Genomic DNA, 21,434 nt, shown 5'->3' on the forward strand with positions numbered 1-21,434 from the left:
ATCGGTACACCCCTTTGCAGGGCTGTATAGGTAGCCATGCCCCTGGTGGAATGGGCACTTAATACTTCAGGAGAATCCTTGCCTTCCAGTCTGTACCATTCCTGTTTTCTAACAGCCTGACCCAGTTTGTGGCCTGTATAGCCAATGAAAAGTTGATCATCAATGCAAAGTTTTGATAGCCTAGATATGTAAAAGCTCAGAGCTCTGCAAGGGTCCAATTTATGTAATCTCTCTTCCTCCATGCCAGGATGAGGTGGGGGATAGAAAGAAGGTAAAACAATGTTCTGCCCTATGTGAAAACAGAACAACCCTATCATTATGGAAGATCGTAAAAGGTGGCTCGGATGAAAGTGCCTACAATGCAATCACTCTATGGGCTGAAGTTAGAGCTACCAAGAGAATGGTTTAACAACCATAAAGTTAACAACCTTAATGGACATGTGTAGAGGTTCAAAGGGTGCACACATTAGAAATTTTAGGATTACGGTCCCAAATTGGAACCTGGAAAGGAGAAAGGAAGGGGGGGACAAATTGGTGAGCCCCTTTAGAAATTGTGTCACCAGTGGAATCTTGAAATATGAACATTCTTCTGACGAGCGATTAAAGATGGATAGCACTGCCAAATAGCCCTTAATAGTTCAAACCTTGAACGAGAGAAGGTCCTCTCTTTGTGGAAGACCTATTGGAGGGCAGATGGACATACCCAGAAGGTCCGGGTACGAAGTACTCCTGGCCCAATCCGGGGCAACTAGTATCATGCGTTTCCTGAACTTTCTCAGCCTCCTGATCACGTGAGGAATGACGGTAACTCCCAGTCCACTGCAAACGCGTTTCCTAGAGCTCCTCTTGGGGAAATTCCCTGGAGCAGTACAGTTCACACTTCCAGTTGACACTAGTCACAAACAGGTCCACTTGAGGGGCTCCCCAAAGGGTGAAGATGGACATCAGAGTTCCCGCATGCTCAGAGTCTGCTGCTGTGTTCTCTTCTTTGGCTAGGTGAACTGCTGAAAGGGAGATTCCTTCTTGAATTGCCAAGTACCAGAGCTGCATTGCATCTCTGCACAGTGGTAGTGACCCAACACCACCTCTTTTGTTGAGGTAGTAAACGGCCACTGTGTTGTCCGTCATTATCAGGACATTCCTTCCGCGTACAGAGGGCAGAAAGGCCTTCAGCTCTAGACTGATTGCCCTCAGCTCCAAAAGACTGATATGTAGTTTGAACTCTGATGGAGACAAACGACCGCTGACTGTCCGATCATTGGTATGGGCTCCCCACCACATGAGTAAGGCGTCCGTCACTACTGTTATCTCCGGCCATGGTTGCCAAAAGGGTTCTCCCTTCAGAATGTTGTCCTCGCAGGCCCACCACAGAAGATCCTGTGTGACCCTGTTTGGAAAACCGAAGTAGGTCCGACATCTTTCCTGAGAATTTGGACCATTGCGTTCCGAGGGGCCATTGAAGGGATCTCATTCTGAGGCGGGCCTCTGGCACCAGAAAAATGCAGGATGCCATGAGGCCGAGCAACCTCAAGAGGTCAAAGGCCGGTAGAGGCTGGGCACTCTGAAATTTGGTGACCATCTGCAGAATGTCTTGAGCCCTCACTTCGGTTGGCGATCTCTTTCCCAAGGAAGTATCCAGTACAGCCCTGATGAACTGGAGTTTGAGCAGGTGTCATATGGGAGTTCTTGTAATTGAGGGAGAAGCCCAGTCTGAAGAGTTGCAGGTCACATTGAGATGATGCAGGACTTATTCGTGAGAACAAGCCCTGATCAGCCAATCATCCAGGTTGGGGTAGACGTGAATCCCCCTCTCTGGAGTTTGGTGAAAACCCTTGAGTGGAGGTCAGCCCAAATGGCAAAACCCAAAACTGATAATGAGAATAGCCAACAGCAAACCTCTGGGGTTTTCTGTGCTGGAGATGGATTGGCACATGAAAATAAGCATCCTGAAGGTCCAATGACACCATCCAATCCTGGAGTTGGAGGGCTTGAAGGATCTGAGAAAGTGTGACCATCTTGAACTTGTCCGTTCTGAGGAACTTGTTCAAGTATCTCAAGCCCAAGATGGGTCTCAGTCCTCTGTCTTTCTTGGGTATTAGGAAATATGGAGAATACCATCCCTTGTTCCCCTGCACTACAGGCACCGGCTCTATAGCGCCTTTCTCTAGCAGGGTTAAAATTTCCTGCACAAGGAGTGGATCTGGAATCCTCAAAGAGTGGCTCCCCGCTGGATTGCTCCGAGGTCTCCGAATGAAAGGAAGTCGGTACCCATGGGCTATGGTTTCCAATGCACAAGCATCCAAAGTAATGTCTCACCATTGTTCTAGATACTGAGACAGTCTATCCCCCACTGGTGAACTGCGACTCAAGAAATCAGAGGTTTTGAGGCGGTTGATGCAGTGGCAGATGGTAAAGATGCCCCTGCTTGAGCTGACTTCGCACCTCTCGCTCATCCACCACGAGGAAATCTTCTTTGACCAGCCATTCCTCTCGCTCTTCCAACTGAGGAATAGTAGCGAAAAGATCTACACCTCCCCGGCTTTTCCACTAAGGCAAAAAGGCTGAGGCTGCCTAATAGCAGCACCTAAAGATGTGGCTGCCGCCTTTGAGGTCTGCAACCTCAAGGCTCTAGTTAGCCTTGATGCCAAAAAATGAGACCCGTCAAAGGGCATGTTGAGTCTGGATTGCACATCCGGTGCAAAACTAAAGTTCCTCAACCATGCAAATCTGCTCATAATGATGCTAGTAGCCAGGGCTCTGCTTATGCTTTCAGCAGAATCCAGACTGGACTGAAGAGACTCACACATGCCTTCTTTGCCGTATCCAACTATGGCCAAGAATCTGTCTCTTCCCCCTCGGGAATGTGCTCTGCCGCCATGGTAATGCAGTCCAATAGAGTGAATGAGAACTTTGCAAGGGCACATGTGGAGTTGGCTGATTTGAGCGCCATACGCCCTGCAGAAAATGCTTTCCTTGCCCATCCATCTATTCTTTTGTCGTCCCTATCTGGATGGATAGTAGAGTAAGCTGCCTGCACCACCAAACACTCTGAAGTGGGGTGTTCAGACAGGTAGTCAGGGTCACTACTGGAAGGTTTTAATTTTTTGGTCAGATTTTTATTCAGCCGGATTAGTTTCTGGCGTCTCCCAATTTGCTGCCACCCTTTTATGGAGAGCAATGTGGAAAGGCAGTATAGGATCCATCTGTGGACACTTATCCAGGATGTCAGTCCGATCATACTGCTGAAATGGTAAAGGAGGCCTACTCCACCACATAAATTCTATGTTATGTTAAAGTATTTCACACCCAAAGGTGTAGCGCAACCGACACCAAAGGCAACCTGGCGCTAAAAGCTGAAAACGATCATGAAAGACAGAAGGACGACTAGAATAGTAAGGTTTTTAACACCTTCCTAAATTGTAGATGCACAGAAACCATATGGAAAAAGGCAGGAAGAGCATTCCAGAGAACAGCAGCTCTAAACAAGAAAGCATATCCCCCAGTTCTGGCACGATTAACCCAGGGGACAGCCAGGAGGAAACAGCCCCCAGAGGGAGGTGCACGGGCAGGAACATACTGCTGGAATTTTTGCTGCAGGTACGCCAGGCCAACACCATAAAAGGCCCGATGCACCAGCCAAATACTTCAAATGGACCTGCTTAGCCACCGGGAGCCAATTAAGTGATCTCAAAACAGGGGAAGTGTGTTCCTGGGACAGGGTGCAAGTGGCATAGCGTGTGGCCGAGTTCTAAAGAGAATTGCAAAAGTCGATCTTAATCGGGGCTAATGCAGAAACCACTGGAGCTCGTAACTTGATTGGAATAAATAGAAGGACCTTCATAAGAATTTTCAATTGAAAATGGCCAGATTGACAGACCGCACCAACCTGAGGGGCTGTAAACAGAGAAGCAGAGAACTTAACCTCCAAATTACACACCACTGAAGAAGCAGTAAGGAAAGATGAGAAAGAAGCAGGCCAGAAGGCAAGAGACCAAAAGGATAGAGGAAGAGCCCACAACCAAAACCTCAGTCTTGTCCCAATTTAGTTTGAGACAGTTTTCGGCCATCCAGCAGCCCATGGCCGTTAAATAGTCTCGCAACTGAGAGGCATGGGCTGGATGACGAAGATCCAGCCTACCAAGATCTGTGTGTCATCAGCATACGAGTAACAAAACCATGGGCGCGGATGAGAGCGATCAAAGGCTGAATATAAATGTTAAGAGTGGGCGACAGTGCAGTGCCCTGCGGAACACCACACAACAAAGCCGAAACTGCAGAAAGAAAAGGTTGAGACGAAAGACGATTTGACCGGTCAGACAGAAAGGAAAGATACCAGGCAAGGACTGGACCTGCCATGCCAGCAGCGGCTAGACTGATCAGGATGGAGTGGACGATAGATCGTTCAGCTGCCTTTGATACTAACAAAATCAGCACCGCCACTCCACCCTGATCAACAATGAGCGCAAGATTGGCAAGCACTGAGACCAAAATTGTTTTGTTGCCTTGGCCAGGTCTAAAGCCAGACTGAAAATAGTCAAGCAGAGATGTAGACTCTCAAAAATTCATCAGTAGGGGGTTCACCAAAGATTCCAATAACTTCATACAAAAAGGGAGATGGGGTGAAAATTAGCAAGGACCAAAGAGTATGCTTCTTCAGTTAAGGGATAACAGTCGCGCATTTAAGCACAGGGGGAATAGTCCCTGTCGAACAAGAAAAGTTCACTGCTGATCTCAAATAGGGCAGAATCTGAGGGAGAATAGACTTGTCCAGAGATAGAGGGAGAGCATCAGCAGGGGAAGCAGACTTCATGCTAGTAACAGCAGCACTAACATCTCTATCCGTGAAAGAAGTAAGAGAGTCCCAAAGCGCAACAGTTGAGGACATAGTCCCTGAGCAAGAAGACACCGGGGGAACAGATCTTTATTTATTTACATTTATAAAGAGCACAAAGCGGCCCTTAGGCATCGTGGCGCTGAATGTCAGAAGTTACCATCGGTTGAGATAAGATCCCCGAGTTTTTCAATCTTACAGATAAAAAAGGTTACCAAATATTCACACCGATCTTGTGATGCAGGGACGGCGTCCACAGGTTCTCTGACCGATAAAGTGCGAACCACCTTAAAAATCTCTTTAGGCAATGACATTGTATTTTCGATCTGAGAAGTAAAATACTTCCGTTTTGCTTGCTTAATGGACACGTGGTATAGAGCGGTAGTAGCACAGAAGGCAGTCCGATCACTAGCATGATAAGAAATGTGCCATTTACCATTTCCCTTCTGCTTGCCTACGTTTAAGGCAAAGAGCTTTTAAATCATCGCTAAACCAAGGTTGGGAGGGCCGCCTATGAGCTTGAGTCACCAATAGAGGAGCAAGCGCATCCGCTGTAGTAGTGAAAACCTGAGATAGAGGGAAGGGCAGAGAAACTGGTATTAATAAGGGCGGCAATCGTAGAAGATTCCACCATACGCCAGTTGCGCTTCTTAATTAGAGGTTTCGATACAATTCAATTTGAAAGGAACTACAAGGTGATCAGACCAGGTAATACATATAGGAGAGGAAACCGTCGAGGCATCATGTTTTCCAAAAACTAGATCAAGCTAATTACCCAGAACATGGGTAGGTTCAGTGACAGACTGGATAAGGCGGAGATCCTCCATAGCAGTAATCAGTTTGACAGCCATTTTGTCTAAAGGGTCATTGCACGTCTAATTAAAATCAGCAGCGACCATCAAATCCCCATATTGAAACTGGGGAGATGCCACAAGGTCCATGAAAATGTCAACAAAATTTGTGTCATAGCCCAGGGGGCGATAAACCCACGAGCAAGTATAACGTCACAGAGGCAAACAACGACATACGCACCAAAATTAGCTCCAACCTACAAAGAGGTGGTAGTGGCAGCACTGTAGAAACCTAAAGAGATAGATAGATATATATATATATATATATATATGCAACGCCATCTTGGACATTAGCTGCCTATATGAAGCATCAGCGTGTTCTCCAGCTTCTGACCTTCCAAAATCTAGCTCACACGTGAGGTGTCTACTAAACTGGCCGTCTGTAAATTGTTTTTCAACCTGGATTCCTCACAAATTTGAGGTTTCAGGCACATTTGGTGTACCAATTTCCAGACCAAAGGGTGCATCGTTGTCCGAGGGTTCATTCTCCTCATATATAGAGGTGAGAGACTTAAAATATTGCTTCCTTGGTAAAGGAACATACGTTTTTTCAGGCATCAAGGGTTTGACAAACTGGATTCGACGCTCGAAGAGTCATCAAAACCTTTGACTTCGATGGCGCCATAGGTTTAGATGGGGCACTCCAAGTCGATGGTACAGCTGGTGTTGGTAGCGCAGCTGCTATCACCGGCGAGGGTGACGCCGATGTCGAGGGCACTGCAGGCGTCGAGGGTTTCAGGGAGAATTCTCATAAATGTGCTACTTCACTTCACCTTAAGAGACCCCCAGCAACTTTGCTGTATTTTGAAGACTTGATTTTTTTTTTTTACCTGGAAAGAGTGTGAGCCTTTTTTCCCCACTCGTGTATTTTGATGTGCGTTTTACACTTGCGTTCTTTGATTATGGAGTTTTAGATAACTCCATAGGCATCACCTTTTCATGTGTTTTACACAGCACCCTCAGTGCAGTGAAACAGGGATGTCTTTTTAAGACTTCCCAAAGGTTTAAAACCTTCTCTGGGATAAACTATTTCCCAGAGAATGTAAAGTGAAATAGAATTTACTAGTCTTTCCAAATTCCTACACCCAGCACACACCATCTTACAATTGAGTGCTGAAGGGGTTACATGGTATCCCCTATGTCTAAATACTCATGTAGCAGTCAAATGCTACCCTTTTCTATTGAAAAGGCTGGTGGCAGTGGTTTTACAACGAACTACCATGATTTTTCCTGAATGCAAACACTAGTAGCTAAAAATCACGGGATGTATGTAAGATGGTGCCTTAAAGCCCCTTTGTTTAAACAGGTCCCGGTCGTCTTTTTTCGCCATTTCTTTTTGGAAAGGTCCTTCTAGTGTTGGTCTCTGCGCACCAAACCAGGTTTGGTCCCTTTGTTTCTATGCCTTTGCGGGCTTCAGGACTGAAGACCGCCTCTGGTGCTTGAATGTCTGAGGTGGGCAGGAAGTGAGGAAGGTGCCCGAACCTCCCCGCGCTTAGTCTTCTAGGAGACCCAAATGCACTGTTGCGGGATTGGCTGGCTGACTGTCTGGCAAGGACTGCCACCATGATGGGTGAGTGACATCTAGGCTGGAATGAAAGGGTGAGAACTGTTTAAAAGGCGAGTCTCTTGGACTGGAAAGCAGAGTCGACCACTGGAACAAAAGAATCGAAGAAGAGCTGGAAGAGGACTGCTGCTGCAACTCCTGAACCGTTGGTTTGCCCAGTAAAGCCCTGCTACAAGTCCAAATTGCCAAGTTCATCTCGACAGACGACTTCTCCCTTTGAGTTGGTGGGACCAATCAACTCATAAACCACCTGGATACCATTCTCAAGGCTGGTTAAGATTAACCAGTGAGAGGGATACTAGCTTGTGTGCTTGAATCTACAGCTACTGGAACTGAAGGGACTCCACTTTGTTTGCGTTTTCTGATGGTCCTGTGCAGTGCAGGAGTCCCGACGTCCTACCTCTTGTCCCCACAACTGAGGCTCGGGAACAGTGAGATCTGCAGGAACTGCCAGGAACCAATGACTTCAGCTGCATTTGTTTCTTCATGCTAAGGTACTGTGCCAACCCAATTGAGAGAACGCCACTCTCGCGGTGAAAGTTTGTGAAACTTTCCCAACTTACAGGCCTAATCAGCTTGTGACCCAACAAATGATTCTTTTTAGCCTAAAATACTTCTGAGAACTTCTGCAAAGACTTTACCGTTTGATACCAGAACTGCTCTTTCCTATCCAGAACACTAGCCCTTTCACTTTGGCCTAGGCCTATTGACTTCAACTCTTCTGGTGAACTGAAACTATTTGCACTGTCTAATAAGTATATGTGATGTATTCGACTTACCTTCTGCTTTTGCTCCCTTCGAAGTAACTGAACTGCCATTTGGCAGGGGAGCTCAAACTGTCTAAAATGCTTAGAGTTTTGTATTGTAGGGTATTGGTGCAGAATATTAAGTTGCCTACTTCTAGTGAAATGTTTTCTAAATGATTGTGTAATAAATTAACAAGTGTTTACCAAGAAACCTTGTGCATAAGTGGCTACTTGAACCACTGTGATTGTAAGACCTCTGTGTAACCCCCTTGTACTGCTCACATTCACTCTAGAGATAAGCCTGGCTGCTCAGCTCACTACCAAAAACTGTGTGGTACAGACTTATACCAAAGGTTGGTTTGTCTTACGCCTGTAGTCCTAATTGTGTTTGGTGGTCCCAGAGGGTACTGCATGCAATTCTGCCTAATGGAGGGTGCAGCAGGCGTCGACCTCGACTTATGTTTATGTTTTCGGCTTGAAGGAGCCAGGAACTCACCGGGTGATGTATACCCAAAAACCGGACGCAGGCGTGATTGGGATCGGCCGCTGAGAAATTCTTCCGGCAACGGATGCTCTGCTTGAATCCTGTCACATACGGCATACGTAGAGGGAGGCACCACAAATTGAAAAAATAAAAGTGAAAAACCAATTGCTAAGAAAAAAGGGGTGGACAGCAAAAATTAACGCCCCAAAAAGGAGGGAGTCACAGCGCAGCAAAATTCCAACCCGCCCAGTAGGCGGATAAAACAGGAACGAGTGTGGAGCGTTGGTGACATAGGGGTAAAGGTTTGGCCAAGCGCACAGGGGGACGCACACCTGACATAGGGCCTACCCCTTCAAAGGTTCTCAAGTTACAGGTAACCTTTGTAGCCTGCGGCTGCAGGCGTTCACAACAGGTTGTGAAGGAGGAAGAGCCAGGTCGTAAGAGAAATAATAAATATATACTTTTTATATAATTATTTACTATCAGTAGAACTTTAGGAAAACTCCCCTAACGGAAACATAGGGCGGTAAGGTTGTAAAGTGAGCAAGGGTCAGAAGTAGATCAGAAAAAGTAATTAATCACCCTTCCAGGGTGCTGCAGGGAAAATTTGTTGCAATATAACATGCATCCACTTTTAGTTTGGGTGAAACGTTAACAGTGATAGCTGCAGAACACCAAATCTTTTTTGTATGTCTGTCTTTACTGAAATAGGCACTTGAAGAGCACTATGATTAGTATTTATTCCAGTCCAACGCACACACCAAATGTGTTTGTCTTTAGGGATGCACCAAAACATGTAGAACCAATTTACTCCAACACTACATGAAGTAGGTATCTGAGCATTCTGGCACTTTGCAACAGGGCATGGAACGGAATAAATAACGTTACTGCAAAAAGCGATGGAGCTAGAATGCTGACTGCTGTGTTGCAAGGAGTATGGAAAGTGTGTGTTTAAGAGATTCCAGAATAGGCAGCTATGGAGCGAGAGGGGAGAGTGACCAGCACCATAAGAGAATCAATGGAAACAAAGCAGTGATGGAACCCTGGTAATGCCTTTGCACAAATTAATGCATGCAACTTGACAGGCATGCATCACAGTTCTATATTTTACATTTTATCCGCAAATGCTGACAGCGTACCCAACAGTTATAACTTAGGAGATAGATCTGCCAATTATCCTGACCAGGAAATTCTACTTTTCAACAAAAAGATAACCAAACAATTTACAAAACGTGAAAGACAAAAATGTGGAAGGTTTCAGACTTAACAGCTATGCCAATACTACGGGTTCCAACAAGACAGGAAATAAGTTTTCAGACCTGTGTCATTTTCTCATCAAAACACTAGCTAGTTAATATTTTTGCTAGGTGTTTCAGGTACCCGTTATATTTTCAATACTATTATAGGCTTGAGCATTGTGCCGAATGCTATATTTAACATCGGCCAAAGCTTACATTTTCTGTATCTAAAACTATATTGTTTCTCTTCATTAGCATGGGGCGAGAAAATGTAGATGGGGAAAGTACCAAAATAAATAGACCAAGCCCAACATGTGGTCAGGTTAAACAAAATGTCATGTTATGTGAAAGTTCCATACATTGAAAGATTCTCCTAGATGTCCACATGTATACTCAACAGCAGTATCTGGTCAAATTTGGTTGGTGTCAAAACTAAAAAGCATGTGACAATGTACTACAAAATCAATTTGGGCTTTATAAAAACAAAACTTACCTTAAGATAATAAGGTGGCATGATCTTCAAATAATTTTCAAATGATTGCCTCCATTTCAAAGTTGGTTTCCCCTTATGTACTTTGAACAACTCATCTAAAAGATTTGTTATGAGAGAAACAGGTTTAAGAATGGGAACCCCTACACTAAAATATTTACAGCTAAACCATGAACCTGATGTAGGTTTAAAAGAAAAAAAAAGGTTAATACAAGATAACAAGTAATGAGATTAAAATGAATGAATTCTAGGAATCCTTAAGTTTGGCTAACTGGCACAGAATTGTAAACGGCTTCACTAAATGAGATCGCAAAGTGACAGTTCGAATTTTTTAAAAAGCGCCACACGACTGTCAAGCCTAACTTGCAACAGTCAATAAAATCCAGATGCGCAATCGTTATAACAATTTGTCCTTTCAGAATGTGTTGCATTGCAGATCGAATTGTTGGAAGGGGCTCTGAAGAGCAGTAAGTAGATGTGTCAATAGAACCAAAATAGATTCGCTTGTAAACATTCTTCAGAGGAAGACCCAGCAACCGGGAGGGTCATATCACCAACAGAATGAAAGCAGCTACCTTGTTCCACGCCGGTTTATGTATGTGAGTCCCAATGTTATAAGTGCTTTCCATCCGCTGTACCCAGTACATGAAAATCTTAAAATCAAACATTAAAGGAGATGAACAGCAGAATGGCCAAATGTATAGAAAGCAAAAATGAACCCATAAAGGAAAGGATTAGTTATTTGAATTTAAGTAACCTGCTCTACAGGCCAAACTCCCACATCACTAAGCAAATTACCAGCTATAAGAAAACACATTTAGGCCAAACCTGCATGCACATCATAGTTAATTTTTCAAAGAGGCAACTAGGCAAACCATTTGGTGCTGCGCCACTTTGGTTTCAATCATTAGCTTGACTGATGAATGATATATAGGTGTCGGACATGTCTGGTATGGAGGGTTGGTTTTGGTAAACTGAAAAGAGAATAAACAAACTACATCACAAGAAAGAATTCACAAGGAAAATCTAACTTCATAGTGAATCTGATACTGCTCACCCTTCTTCACAACTTGTGGGAAATTGCTTACATCACAGTAAGACCAATCATCTCAGAAATGTATACTGCAAATAACATTTTATTGGGACTGGCCCAATTCCCATATGGGTTCATTACTTACCAGTAATATGGATTCTGCAGCTGATCTCTTTCAGACTCACAAGCTTTGCATAGGCCACGAGCAAGTGATTGTCTAGAGTATTAAACATGGGCTAAAAGTTTCAGAGTGCACATAAAAAGAGGATCTTGCCAAACTATAAAATAAAACTCCAAAGTGGGTTTATAGTTTTAGGGTCAATTTAACTGAAAAAATATGTATACAACAAAAACGATTCTAAGCAGATACACAAGCACATTTTACTGTACCTAACAGCTAGGAGGTTGGATTGGGTACATGCGATTGTAAAAGAGACAAGTTGCAAAACTACTGGTAATATTTCCCTTTTACAGGTTGTGAATCTATTATATTGGCATGCTTTATGTAGATTAGCAAGCAGTATTTCCTTTTGGCAGAGTGTGCATGATTGGGACATTTATACATACACTTAGTGCTGCTTTCTGATGGATTTCAACTGCTCTGTGCAGGTCTAATATAGGACGACATTCCTCTGCACCAGTATAGGTAACAAGAATGATAATTCAATGATTATGGTTGATATGGACTTTTTCAAAAATGCTTTGGTTAAAGACAAGCATGGGTTAAAAGAAACTACCTTATCCTTACATATTCCAATGAATTGTGATTGTGTTAGGGAGAATTTTCAAAAATGTGTTAATTCCCTCCACCTTAGAGAGCCCCAGCAACTTTGCTGGATTTTGAGGACTTGATTTTTTTGCCTGGAGAGAGGGAGACCCTTTTTTTCCACTCTGTCATGTATTTTAATGTGATTTTATACACTTTCTTTTTGGTTGTGGAGTCTAACCAACTCCATAGTCATCTTTTACAATTGTGTCACAAAGCACCTTCAGTGCAGTGCCACATGGAAGTCTTCCAAATTTCCCAAGGTTTAAATACCTTCTCTGGGATCAACTACTGTTTTCCAGAAAAGTGGAGTGAAATTGACTTCACTTAGTCCTGTAAAATTCTAGACCCAGCACACCCCATTTTACAATAGAGTGCTGGAGCGGTTACTTAATATCCCTTGTGTCTAGTTACTCTTGTAGCATTTATATTTATTTGCATTTCTAAAGTGCTCACACAGCCAGGGGGCATTGAGGCGCTGTTACAGGAATACGTCTTAATTGCATATTAATAACGCGCTTAATACCCAGAGGTTTCTAAGCGCAGACCCGGGGATCAAACCTGTGTTGCTTTGTGTCGTGTTTCCAAGGCGAGCACATTGCGCAGAGCTATCCTCCCGGGACATTTATAGGTTACCTTTCCTCTCAGAATGGCTGGTGGCAGTGGTTTATGTATGAAACACCATGATTTACACTGACCGCAAACTGTTCGCAGCTCCGGTAACGTTAAATCGCGGGAGCCATGTTTTTCAAAATGGCGCTGAGCCTCCTTTGTTAACGGTCTTTTTTGTTTTTCTCTCCGCGCAAAACCAGGTTTGGTCTCTTCCTGCATTCGCCTTTGGCGGGCTTCACGAGTGAAACCCGCCTCTGGCTCTAGAGTGTCTGGGGTAGGCAGAAAGTGAGGAAGGTGCCCGAAACTCCCTGTGCTTAGTCTCCGAGGAGTCCCAAATGCACTCTGTGTTGATTGGCTGGCTGACTGTCCGGCAAGGACAGCCACCTTGCTGGGTGACCAACAGCTAGGCTGGAATGAATGGGAGAGAACTGAATAAAAAAGCGAGTCTTTTGGCTTGGAAGGCAGAGTTGACCACTGGACGAAGGAACCGAAGAAGAGCTTGAAGAGGACACCTGCTGCAACTCCTGGATCGTTGGTTTGCCCAGTGAAGCCCTGCCGCAGTGACTACTTGCCAAGTTCACATCAACAGAGAAGCCGTGCAAGGACTTCTCCCTTTGAGTTGGTGGGACCAATCAACTCTCAAGTAAGCCACCTCGACACCCATCTCGGAGCTGGTTGAATTTCCTCAGAGTTGCTGCAGGAAACCGTAGAGCCAGGGAGAGGGACACCAGACTGTGTGCGTTGCTTGTAAGCTGGCCTAAAGCTTTTGGCAGATCCTCCGGACTCCCACGAAGCAGGACTGACCAGCCTGACCCCCACCCACCCCCCTTCAGTCGAGTGCGAGACGTCCAATGTGAGGAAAATCCACCTTGACAGGCCAGGAGCCACGCTTATTGCTATTTACTGTATCGCAAGGAGCTGAAACGCGAAACAGCCAATGAAAATAAAGTTTGGCAGTTTTTACAGTGCCAGTGCAGGAGTCTCCCAACGTCCTCCCTCTTGTCCCCACAACTGAGGCCCAGGAACAGTGAGACCGGCAGAGCTGCACAGGAACAGAAGTCTTCAGCTGCATCATTTCTTCTTTGCTAAGGTACTGTAGAACAAGTCTAAGAGAACTTACCTCTTACTGTAGAGGTGCTTGTAACTTTCACAACTCACAAGTCTAATCAACTTGTGGCCCTACAATTGATTCTTCTTTTCTTCAAAGAGAACTAATAAATTGTGCAAAGACTTTTCCTTACTTACCAGAAGTGCTTTATCTTATCCAAGACTTTTGCCCATTGACTTTTGAAAAGAATGACTCTTCTAGTGGACTCTAAAAGTATTTGCCCTGCTTATATATATTTTTAATTTCTTGTGTTCTAATAACCTTTGCCTTTTACCAAACTTTTTAAGAAGTGTTCTGAACGCCAACAGTAAGAAATTAATGTCACCAGCACCCTTGTTACGGAAGTCACCTGTGGGTGTAGGTTGTGTCTGTGGGCCATCACAAAAGGGTCTTGTTTGATTCAGAAACTCATAGTGTACAGTATTGAAGTAGATTTGTGTTACTATTCTATTGCTCCCTTCTGAAGAAGGCTTTGTAACTGACTGATAAAATTATTAATTGTTTAAGCAAGAAACCTTGGGTGTAAGAGTTTATTTGAATACCTGTAACTGAATCTTTGTGTAACTCCACTACAGCTCACATTTCCCCTCTTGAGATAAGCCTGGCTGCTCAACACGCTACCAAAACTGTGTAGCACAAGCTTATACCAAAGGTTGGGTTGCCTAGTCATAGTTGCTTGTAGTGTTCCCAGAGGGTACTGCATTCAAACTTTGCCTAACAGATTGCTACTGAAAATGCCACTACCAACACAAGGATCCTTTGTGTACAGGCTGAGAGAGTTAAAGCATCAATTTGTGTAGAATTCTACTCCAATCCCAACCGTTTTTTGATGCGAGTATTGGCAGGGGCTGGTGGGGTGAGAAGCTGTGATTTCTTCATCCCTTAGAGAAACTCCTTTAATTGAAGATCATTTTCACTTTATTTTGTGTGTTGATAAGCTGCTAGTACAGAGAAGTAAACCTTGAATAAATTTTAAGATAGTTCACTATCAAGCAAGTATAATCGATATTTGGCAATATCTGTTTAAGAACACTGAAGTGGCTCAACTTGCTTTCTTGTGCCCCATAAGGCCTGCGTCTTACATTTCCTAAAGTAGAAAAGCCTTTGATTTGGTTTGCATACTTTCTACACTTCCTTTCTGCTCAGCCACCAACACCCCTCCCTCCTCTGCTGCACAGTTCCTACATTCTTTTTCACTTGCCTATTTTCTCTATTCTCCATCATATACCGTAACACCCTATTCCTGCTTGTACTCAATCGTCTCTCCTTTTCTCATAGCCTTCAGCCACAATTCAGGTTCACTTCTAAATCCATTCCCCCCCATCGCCCCTCTTGCCCTGCACCTACACCCCTCCAACCTGATGCTCCAATTCTCCCAGGATCTCCAACCTCAATCTATTCCCCTCGTCTCTCATACAACACCTGCTCCTCTTCCCCAACTCCATCACTTTGCCTCTGAAATGCGCAATCCCCTCTGCAATAAGTCTTCCTACATTACTGCCCACTTCATCTATTAGCAGTCAACTTTCACTTATTGCCATCACAGAAACCATGATGTCCCCCTTCATCACACTGCTACACTAGCGGCTTGAGACACCGACGCTAACTCCTTCCACTCTTCCCGAACTGTTGGGAAGGGCAGTGGTGTGGTTCCTCATTAATGAGGCCATAACCAATGACTCTTCTGGCACCACCTACTCTACTCAATCTTCTGGCTCTCGACCCCATATCCTCTCAACTCCTCCTTCCCTAACCTGAACCTTCTCCTGATGTCAATACCTACCAACAGCCACGTTTTCATGATGTGGGACTTAAACCTTAGCAAGCACTCCACAATCAACTGCACTAAAATTAGCCTCCTTTCACAACCAGCCTTCCCACTCGGGGGGGAACTCTTGCCCTTGCAATTTTATCTACTCTGCTCTCCTCCGACCTCTCCATTGACCCCAATTCCCTCTGATAACTCCATTGTCCACTTTAATATCTCAGTCTCTCAACCTCTTCAATGACCAAGAGAAAAACAACTAGCTTGCCCATTACTGTGATGGGAGGACCTCTCTCCCGGCTACATGGCTCTTCTGCTGACTGCCTTTTCTGACTTTCATCATGCACTTAAGACTCCCTTTGGCCACCACTATCCTGCACACACATTCACAGTGTACAGTCCTCCACTCAGGATCACCTCGGAAATCCAGACCCGCAAAACAAACGTGTTTGGATCTACGATACCGGTGCAAATTACAGATTCCAACCCATCAAAAATTCCCTTGCTGTCCTCACCTCTGCACTGGACTCTACAATCCTTACTACTACATAAACCTATTCTCCTCCCTCCCCAAACAGCCCTGCAAACCTTCAAGCTTTGCTCACAACTCTGAGGCCAATATCCATTGCATCCTTCCTTTGGTGTTAATGACTGCTCACTATCTGGACTCTAAAATCTCTAAATTTGTGACAATCAGCACTTTTCTCCCCAACCGCTCTCACTTCTGTCCACATCTTTCCCCCAACCAGTCTACCTACTCTCAATGTCTATCCTACAGAATTAACACCCATCCTTTGCAGTGCCAACCCATATTGTGCGCTACTGACCAGTTTTCTCTTTTAACAGTCTAAAACATATCTCAATCACCTGCCCTTATCAGAGTTCTTTAACATCTCTCTTCTCACCAAAGTACTTTACCATGCTCCTTCAAAACTGCGACTATCCAACCTCTTTCAAAGAAATCCTCTGCTGATCCAAACTTACTTGCGAGCAATTGTTCAGTTTCGCCCTTTCCCCATTATTCAGAGATCCTTGAGCAGGTGGTCTTCAACAGATCACCAAATATCTTGAGGATAATAGCCTTGGAGATCCATTTACCAAGAATGCACTACTGCATATCTCCAACTTTCTCCCTAAACCCTCCAAACTCTCCTCCACTCTCCATCACCGTAGACTTCACAAATCTGCTCTCGCCTGGCTCAAAGTTCTATCTGGAAGGTTGTTCCTTTAAGATCTACTGGAACTCACAAACCTCTGACCCTGTCCCTCTCCTTTCAGTATCTCCCAAGGACTAGAGAGACTTCTGCTCTTCACCTATAACACCTCTGACCTAGGAATACTACTCGCCCTGTAGCTTTCACGATCACCCATTTGCTGTACACACACACACACATTTGTCTCCCTTCTGCACCCCAGCAATCCTGGAGCAGATTAACAACTTTATCACTGCAATCAATCTGGCTCTCTGCTGGCTCATGCTGAATTCTTCCAAAAATGAAGTCCTCTTTCTCCGAGCTCCATCACCACCCTTGCACTCTATCTCCTTCCCACCTAACATTCTTGCTTTTTCGCTTAAGGCTTGCAAACTTGCCATCGTCCAACTGCAAAGAACATCACTACTGCCACATCGGACGCCTCTACTGATCTGCTTAAGAGTCTGGGAATGCATCAATATTTGACTTGGTGTACGAAAACTAATCTCCACCCTCGTGCTCAGCAAACAAGACTACTTCACATGCTTACTCCCTGGCCTCTCTCTAGTCCTTAGTCCCTCTAGACAAAGTGCTCAACTTCACTACCCTCGCTCTCTACAACCTACCCAGTGGCTTCTCACTAAACAGCTGGTTGGCTTTCCATGCAGAGCAGCTCCCTTTTCAAGTTTCATCTAGTCTACAAAGTTATGCGTATGGTCTAGCACCTTTGTGCCTGTGCTTGCTTGCATCGGTCTGCTCTACATCAAATTATCTCTGCTCCTCTTCTGCACCAAACCTCACTCTCCCATGCACCCAGTCACTTCATCTTTTTCTCTCCTTACTTGCTCTGCTCCATTGTAACCTGCTGCCCATCACAATCAAAGCCAGCCCAACTGTGGATCTCGTCAAAGCTTGGCTTAATCTTCACTTACTTGCCAATAAGGGAACTCCCTCTGCCATCTCCCCCATCTTACCTATCTCACATCAGCACTCCTTCCAGTGTTGCTTAAGAATGTCGTTTTGTATATTTGTACAGTACTCTCTAGTTTGTAGCACTTGCCCCATATATTGATGTTACCTGAACGGCGTGATATTGAGCCGCATTCCCGGAGTGGGATTTCGCATTCAGGTTCCAAACTTGTATACCACAGATTGCACCGCAGACCAAATTTGGTTAACATTTCTTTATTCAAAACATTAAGTTAAAAATTCACATGGAAACTTCCAACTCTCGCGAAGCCTGACAAAAGTCCTCCACAGATGACACATTTCGCTACAGCTTGTAGCTTGGTCACGTACACATACATATATATATACATATACATATATATATTAAAACGAGCACAGGGGCGCACTCCAGTTCCCTGCACAACCTTCTCAGCCACTAGTGTTCTCCTCCGACCGGTTTCTGTGCTCTTACACGTCTTCAGGGAGGCAGTCTTAACTTGCAGCTCACAGGTTAGCAAGGAAAAAGCCCACGCCCAATCCCGCCCTTTCTCCATTGTGGGATTGGGCGTGAGCTTTTTCCTCGTTAACCTGATGACATCTACCAGAAGCCCTTGCAGCAGAAATCCTCACTGATTATAATGACCTGCACTTGCTGTGAGCTGCAAGTCAAGACTGCCTCCCGGATAACGTGCAAGAGCACAGAAACCAGTCGGAGGGGAACACCAGTGGCTGAGAAGGTTGTGCAGGGAACTGGAGTGGGCCCCCCTCCTCATTTTGTGTATGGGATACATTACTCACCGTAATCGTATTTTTGATGCTTGTATCTGCTTAGATTCACATGCTGTGCATAGGCCGACATCTAGTGGAAGCTGCGGAGTATTACAGTTTGTTTTTCGAAACTCGAAAATGGGCGTCGACACAGGGAGTGCCAGTAATACTATCCCTAGTGTGACGTACACTGTACCCAAGATCCCTCACGCGTCTAGGATCCTCAGATTGTATTTTTTCTGACATGAGGTAGCATGAGTAGCGTGAGTACAGATAATCCAAGCAGATAGACAGAAGGTAAGACTACAAGCAATCAAGCGCCTTCTCTCGGAGGGGAGGAAGGGTGGGTCGCATGTGAATCTAAGCAGATACAAGCATCAGAAATACGATTACGGTGAGTAATGTATCCCTTCTGAGGCTTGTGGAATCTGCTTAGATCACATGCTTTGCATAGATTAGCGAGCAGTACCAGAAGAAGGAGGTGGGATGTGAGAAGGGTCATGAGCAAATAAGTGTCTTAGAACCGCTTGTCCCACTTGTGTATCTGCCTTGGAATGGGTGTCAATGCAGTAATGCTGAGTAAAAGTGTGAATAGAGCTCCAAGTAGCTGCTTTGCAAATGGTGTCAAGGGGAACATTTGCAATGAAAGCCAGAGTGGCCCCAATGCTTCTAGTAGAGTGGGCCCTTGGCGTAAAAGGCAGAGTCTTTTCAGAAAGTGAGTAACACAGCTGGATACAGTTAATAATCCACTTCGAGATGGCACCTTTAGAGACGCGATCCCCCTCTCTGGCTGTAGCTACGGAGACAAACAGTTGATCTGTTTTCCTTAGCGGTCTTGTTTTATTTACATAGTAGAGGACCGCCCTACACACATCTAGGGTGTGTAGTTTCACCTCAGCCGACCTTTGCGGGTTCTGGAAGAAAGCCGGAAGCTGGATGGACTGGTTTACATGGAATTTTAATATAAATTTAGGTGAGAACCTAGGGTGTGTGTGTAAAACCAGCTTGTCTTTATGGATAGTAAAGAAGGGATCCTGCATTGACAGAGCCTGAATTTCACTGACCCTTCTTATAGAAGTAATAGCTACTAAGAAGGCCGTTTTATAAGTCAGGTGTTTGAGACTGCTTTTATGCATGGGTTCGAAAGGGGGCCCCATGAGCTTGGCTAGCACCACATTAAGGTCCCACCCTGGCGGTGAGTTTGAAATAGGAGGGTGAAGTCTCTTTACTCCTTCCATGAAGGCTTTAACTACTGGTACTTTCCACCACAACACCTTGCTATGGGAAGTGGTGTAAGCCGAGAGAGCTGCCAGGTGTACTTTCAGTGAGTTAAAAACCAAACTTGCATCTAGCAGGTGGAGCATGTATGTAACAATAGTGGAAGGAGTGCAATCAACTGGGTTGATTTGTCTACTCTGGCACCAGATAACGAACCTCTTCCACTTGTCAAAGTAACAGTGCCTTGTGTTTGGCTTCCTAGATTCCTTTAGGATGTCCATCCACCTCTGTGGCAAATTGAGGTGTCCAAACTATGACCTCAGGAGCCATGCTGCCAGGTTCATTGAGTTGGGTTGCTGGTGCACTGTTTGACCTTGGTGTTGGGACAGTAGGTTGTACCAGGCTGGAAGTTTGATGGGCTCGCACAACGCCATCCTGCGTAGGTGTGGGAACCACAGTTGTCTTGCCCACATGGGAGCAACTAGGACGAGTGTCATCGATTCCCTGTTCATTTTGTTCACCACTTTCCTGATGAGAGGAGTTGGTGGAAAAGCGTACGCAAACATCCCTGACAAGTTCATCCACAGGGCGTTCCCCTGGGAGTCTGGTTGGGGGAACCTGGATGCAAATCCTGGGCATTGTTTGTTTTCGCTTGTGGCGAATAAGTCTATAGTGGGGAAACCCCACTGAGAGAAGAGATCTTCTACGACCTCTCTGTGAAGAACCCATTCGTGTTCCTCTGGGAGGGAGTCTCTGCTCAGAGCATCCGCTAGGGAATTGAGCTCCCCTGGAACATGTTGTGATGACAGGAAGATGTTCCGTCTGAGTGCCCATATCCAGATTTTCTGGCAAGCGAGTCCCTCCTTGCTTGTTCAGGTAGAACATGGCTGTAGTTCTGTCCGTCTGGATTTGCACTGACAGGTTTATTAGATTGGGCTTGAACGCCTGAAGTGCTCTGAATACTGCCAGAAGCTCTAGCAGGTTGATGTGGTTCTTGGCCACTGAGTGAGACCAGAGACCCTGAGCTGTGTGGTGGAGATGGTGAGCTCCCCACCCCGTTAGACATGCATTTGTAGTGACTACTGCCTGTACTTCGGGATCGTAAAAGGGTTTCCCCTTTGCGAGATTCTCTCTTGTCCACCAGTGAAGGCTTTGTACCAGTGTTGGCGAAACAACCACTAGATCGTCCCACTGACCACTTGCCTGAGACCACTGTTTCGCCAACCATTCCTGCATGGGACGCATGCGCAGGCGCGCGTGGGGGACCAGGTAAATGCTTGACGCCATCATGCCCAGTAAACGCATTGCTTTGCGTACCGTTATTTGTTGACCGGACTGATAATGCGGAATTTGCAGTAGTATATTCCGAATTCTTTCTTCTGAAGGAAAGGTCAACCCCTCCTGGGTATCCAGGATTGCTCATAGGAATTGTTTTGAGGTGCTTGGCACCAGGCTTGACTTCTTCTCGTTGATTGAGAAGCCTAATTCGTGGAGGAGGTCGATAGTCCTTTGAATGTTTGTCCTGCAAATTCCTGGGGTTTCCCCCATTATGAGCCAGTCGTCCAGATAAGGGTACACTGGGATTGCCTCCCTGCGTAGGTGTGCAGCCGCCACCGCCAGTACCTTGGTGAATACCCTTGGTGCTGAAGCTTTCCCGAAGGGCAGTACCTTGAATTGGTAGTGGCGACTGTCCACCTTGAAGCGCAAGTACTTTCTGTGCGCTGGGAACATGGAAATATGAAAATAAGCATCTTTCATATCCAAGGTTGCCATGTAATCCCCCTTTTTTAGGAGGGGGATTACCTCTTGTAGCGTGGTC

At 45.2% G+C, this 21,434-nt stretch overlaps 1 protein-coding gene across 2 annotated transcripts in view; it reads right to left on the reverse strand.

Moving 5' to 3' along the window:
- Positions 1–21,434, reverse strand: part of INTS6 (integrator complex subunit 6) — a 1,045,054-nt gene that overhangs the window by 460,146 nt on the left and 563,474 nt on the right. For both annotated transcript variants that reach the window (XM_069640441.1, XM_069640442.1), the window contains exon 10: positions 10,208–10,302. In XM_069640441.1, the coding sequence (XP_069496542.1) occupies positions 10,208–10,302 (95 nt within the window). The remainder of the gene's footprint in view (positions 1–10,207; positions 10,303–21,434) is intronic.

Source organism: Ambystoma mexicanum, chromosome 7q (genome assembly GCF_040938575.1).
Source record: "Ambystoma mexicanum isolate Mex_15411 chromosome 7q, UKY_AmexF1_1, whole genome shotgun sequence".
NCBI lineage: Eukaryota > Metazoa > Chordata > Amphibia > Caudata > Ambystomatidae > Ambystoma > Ambystoma mexicanum.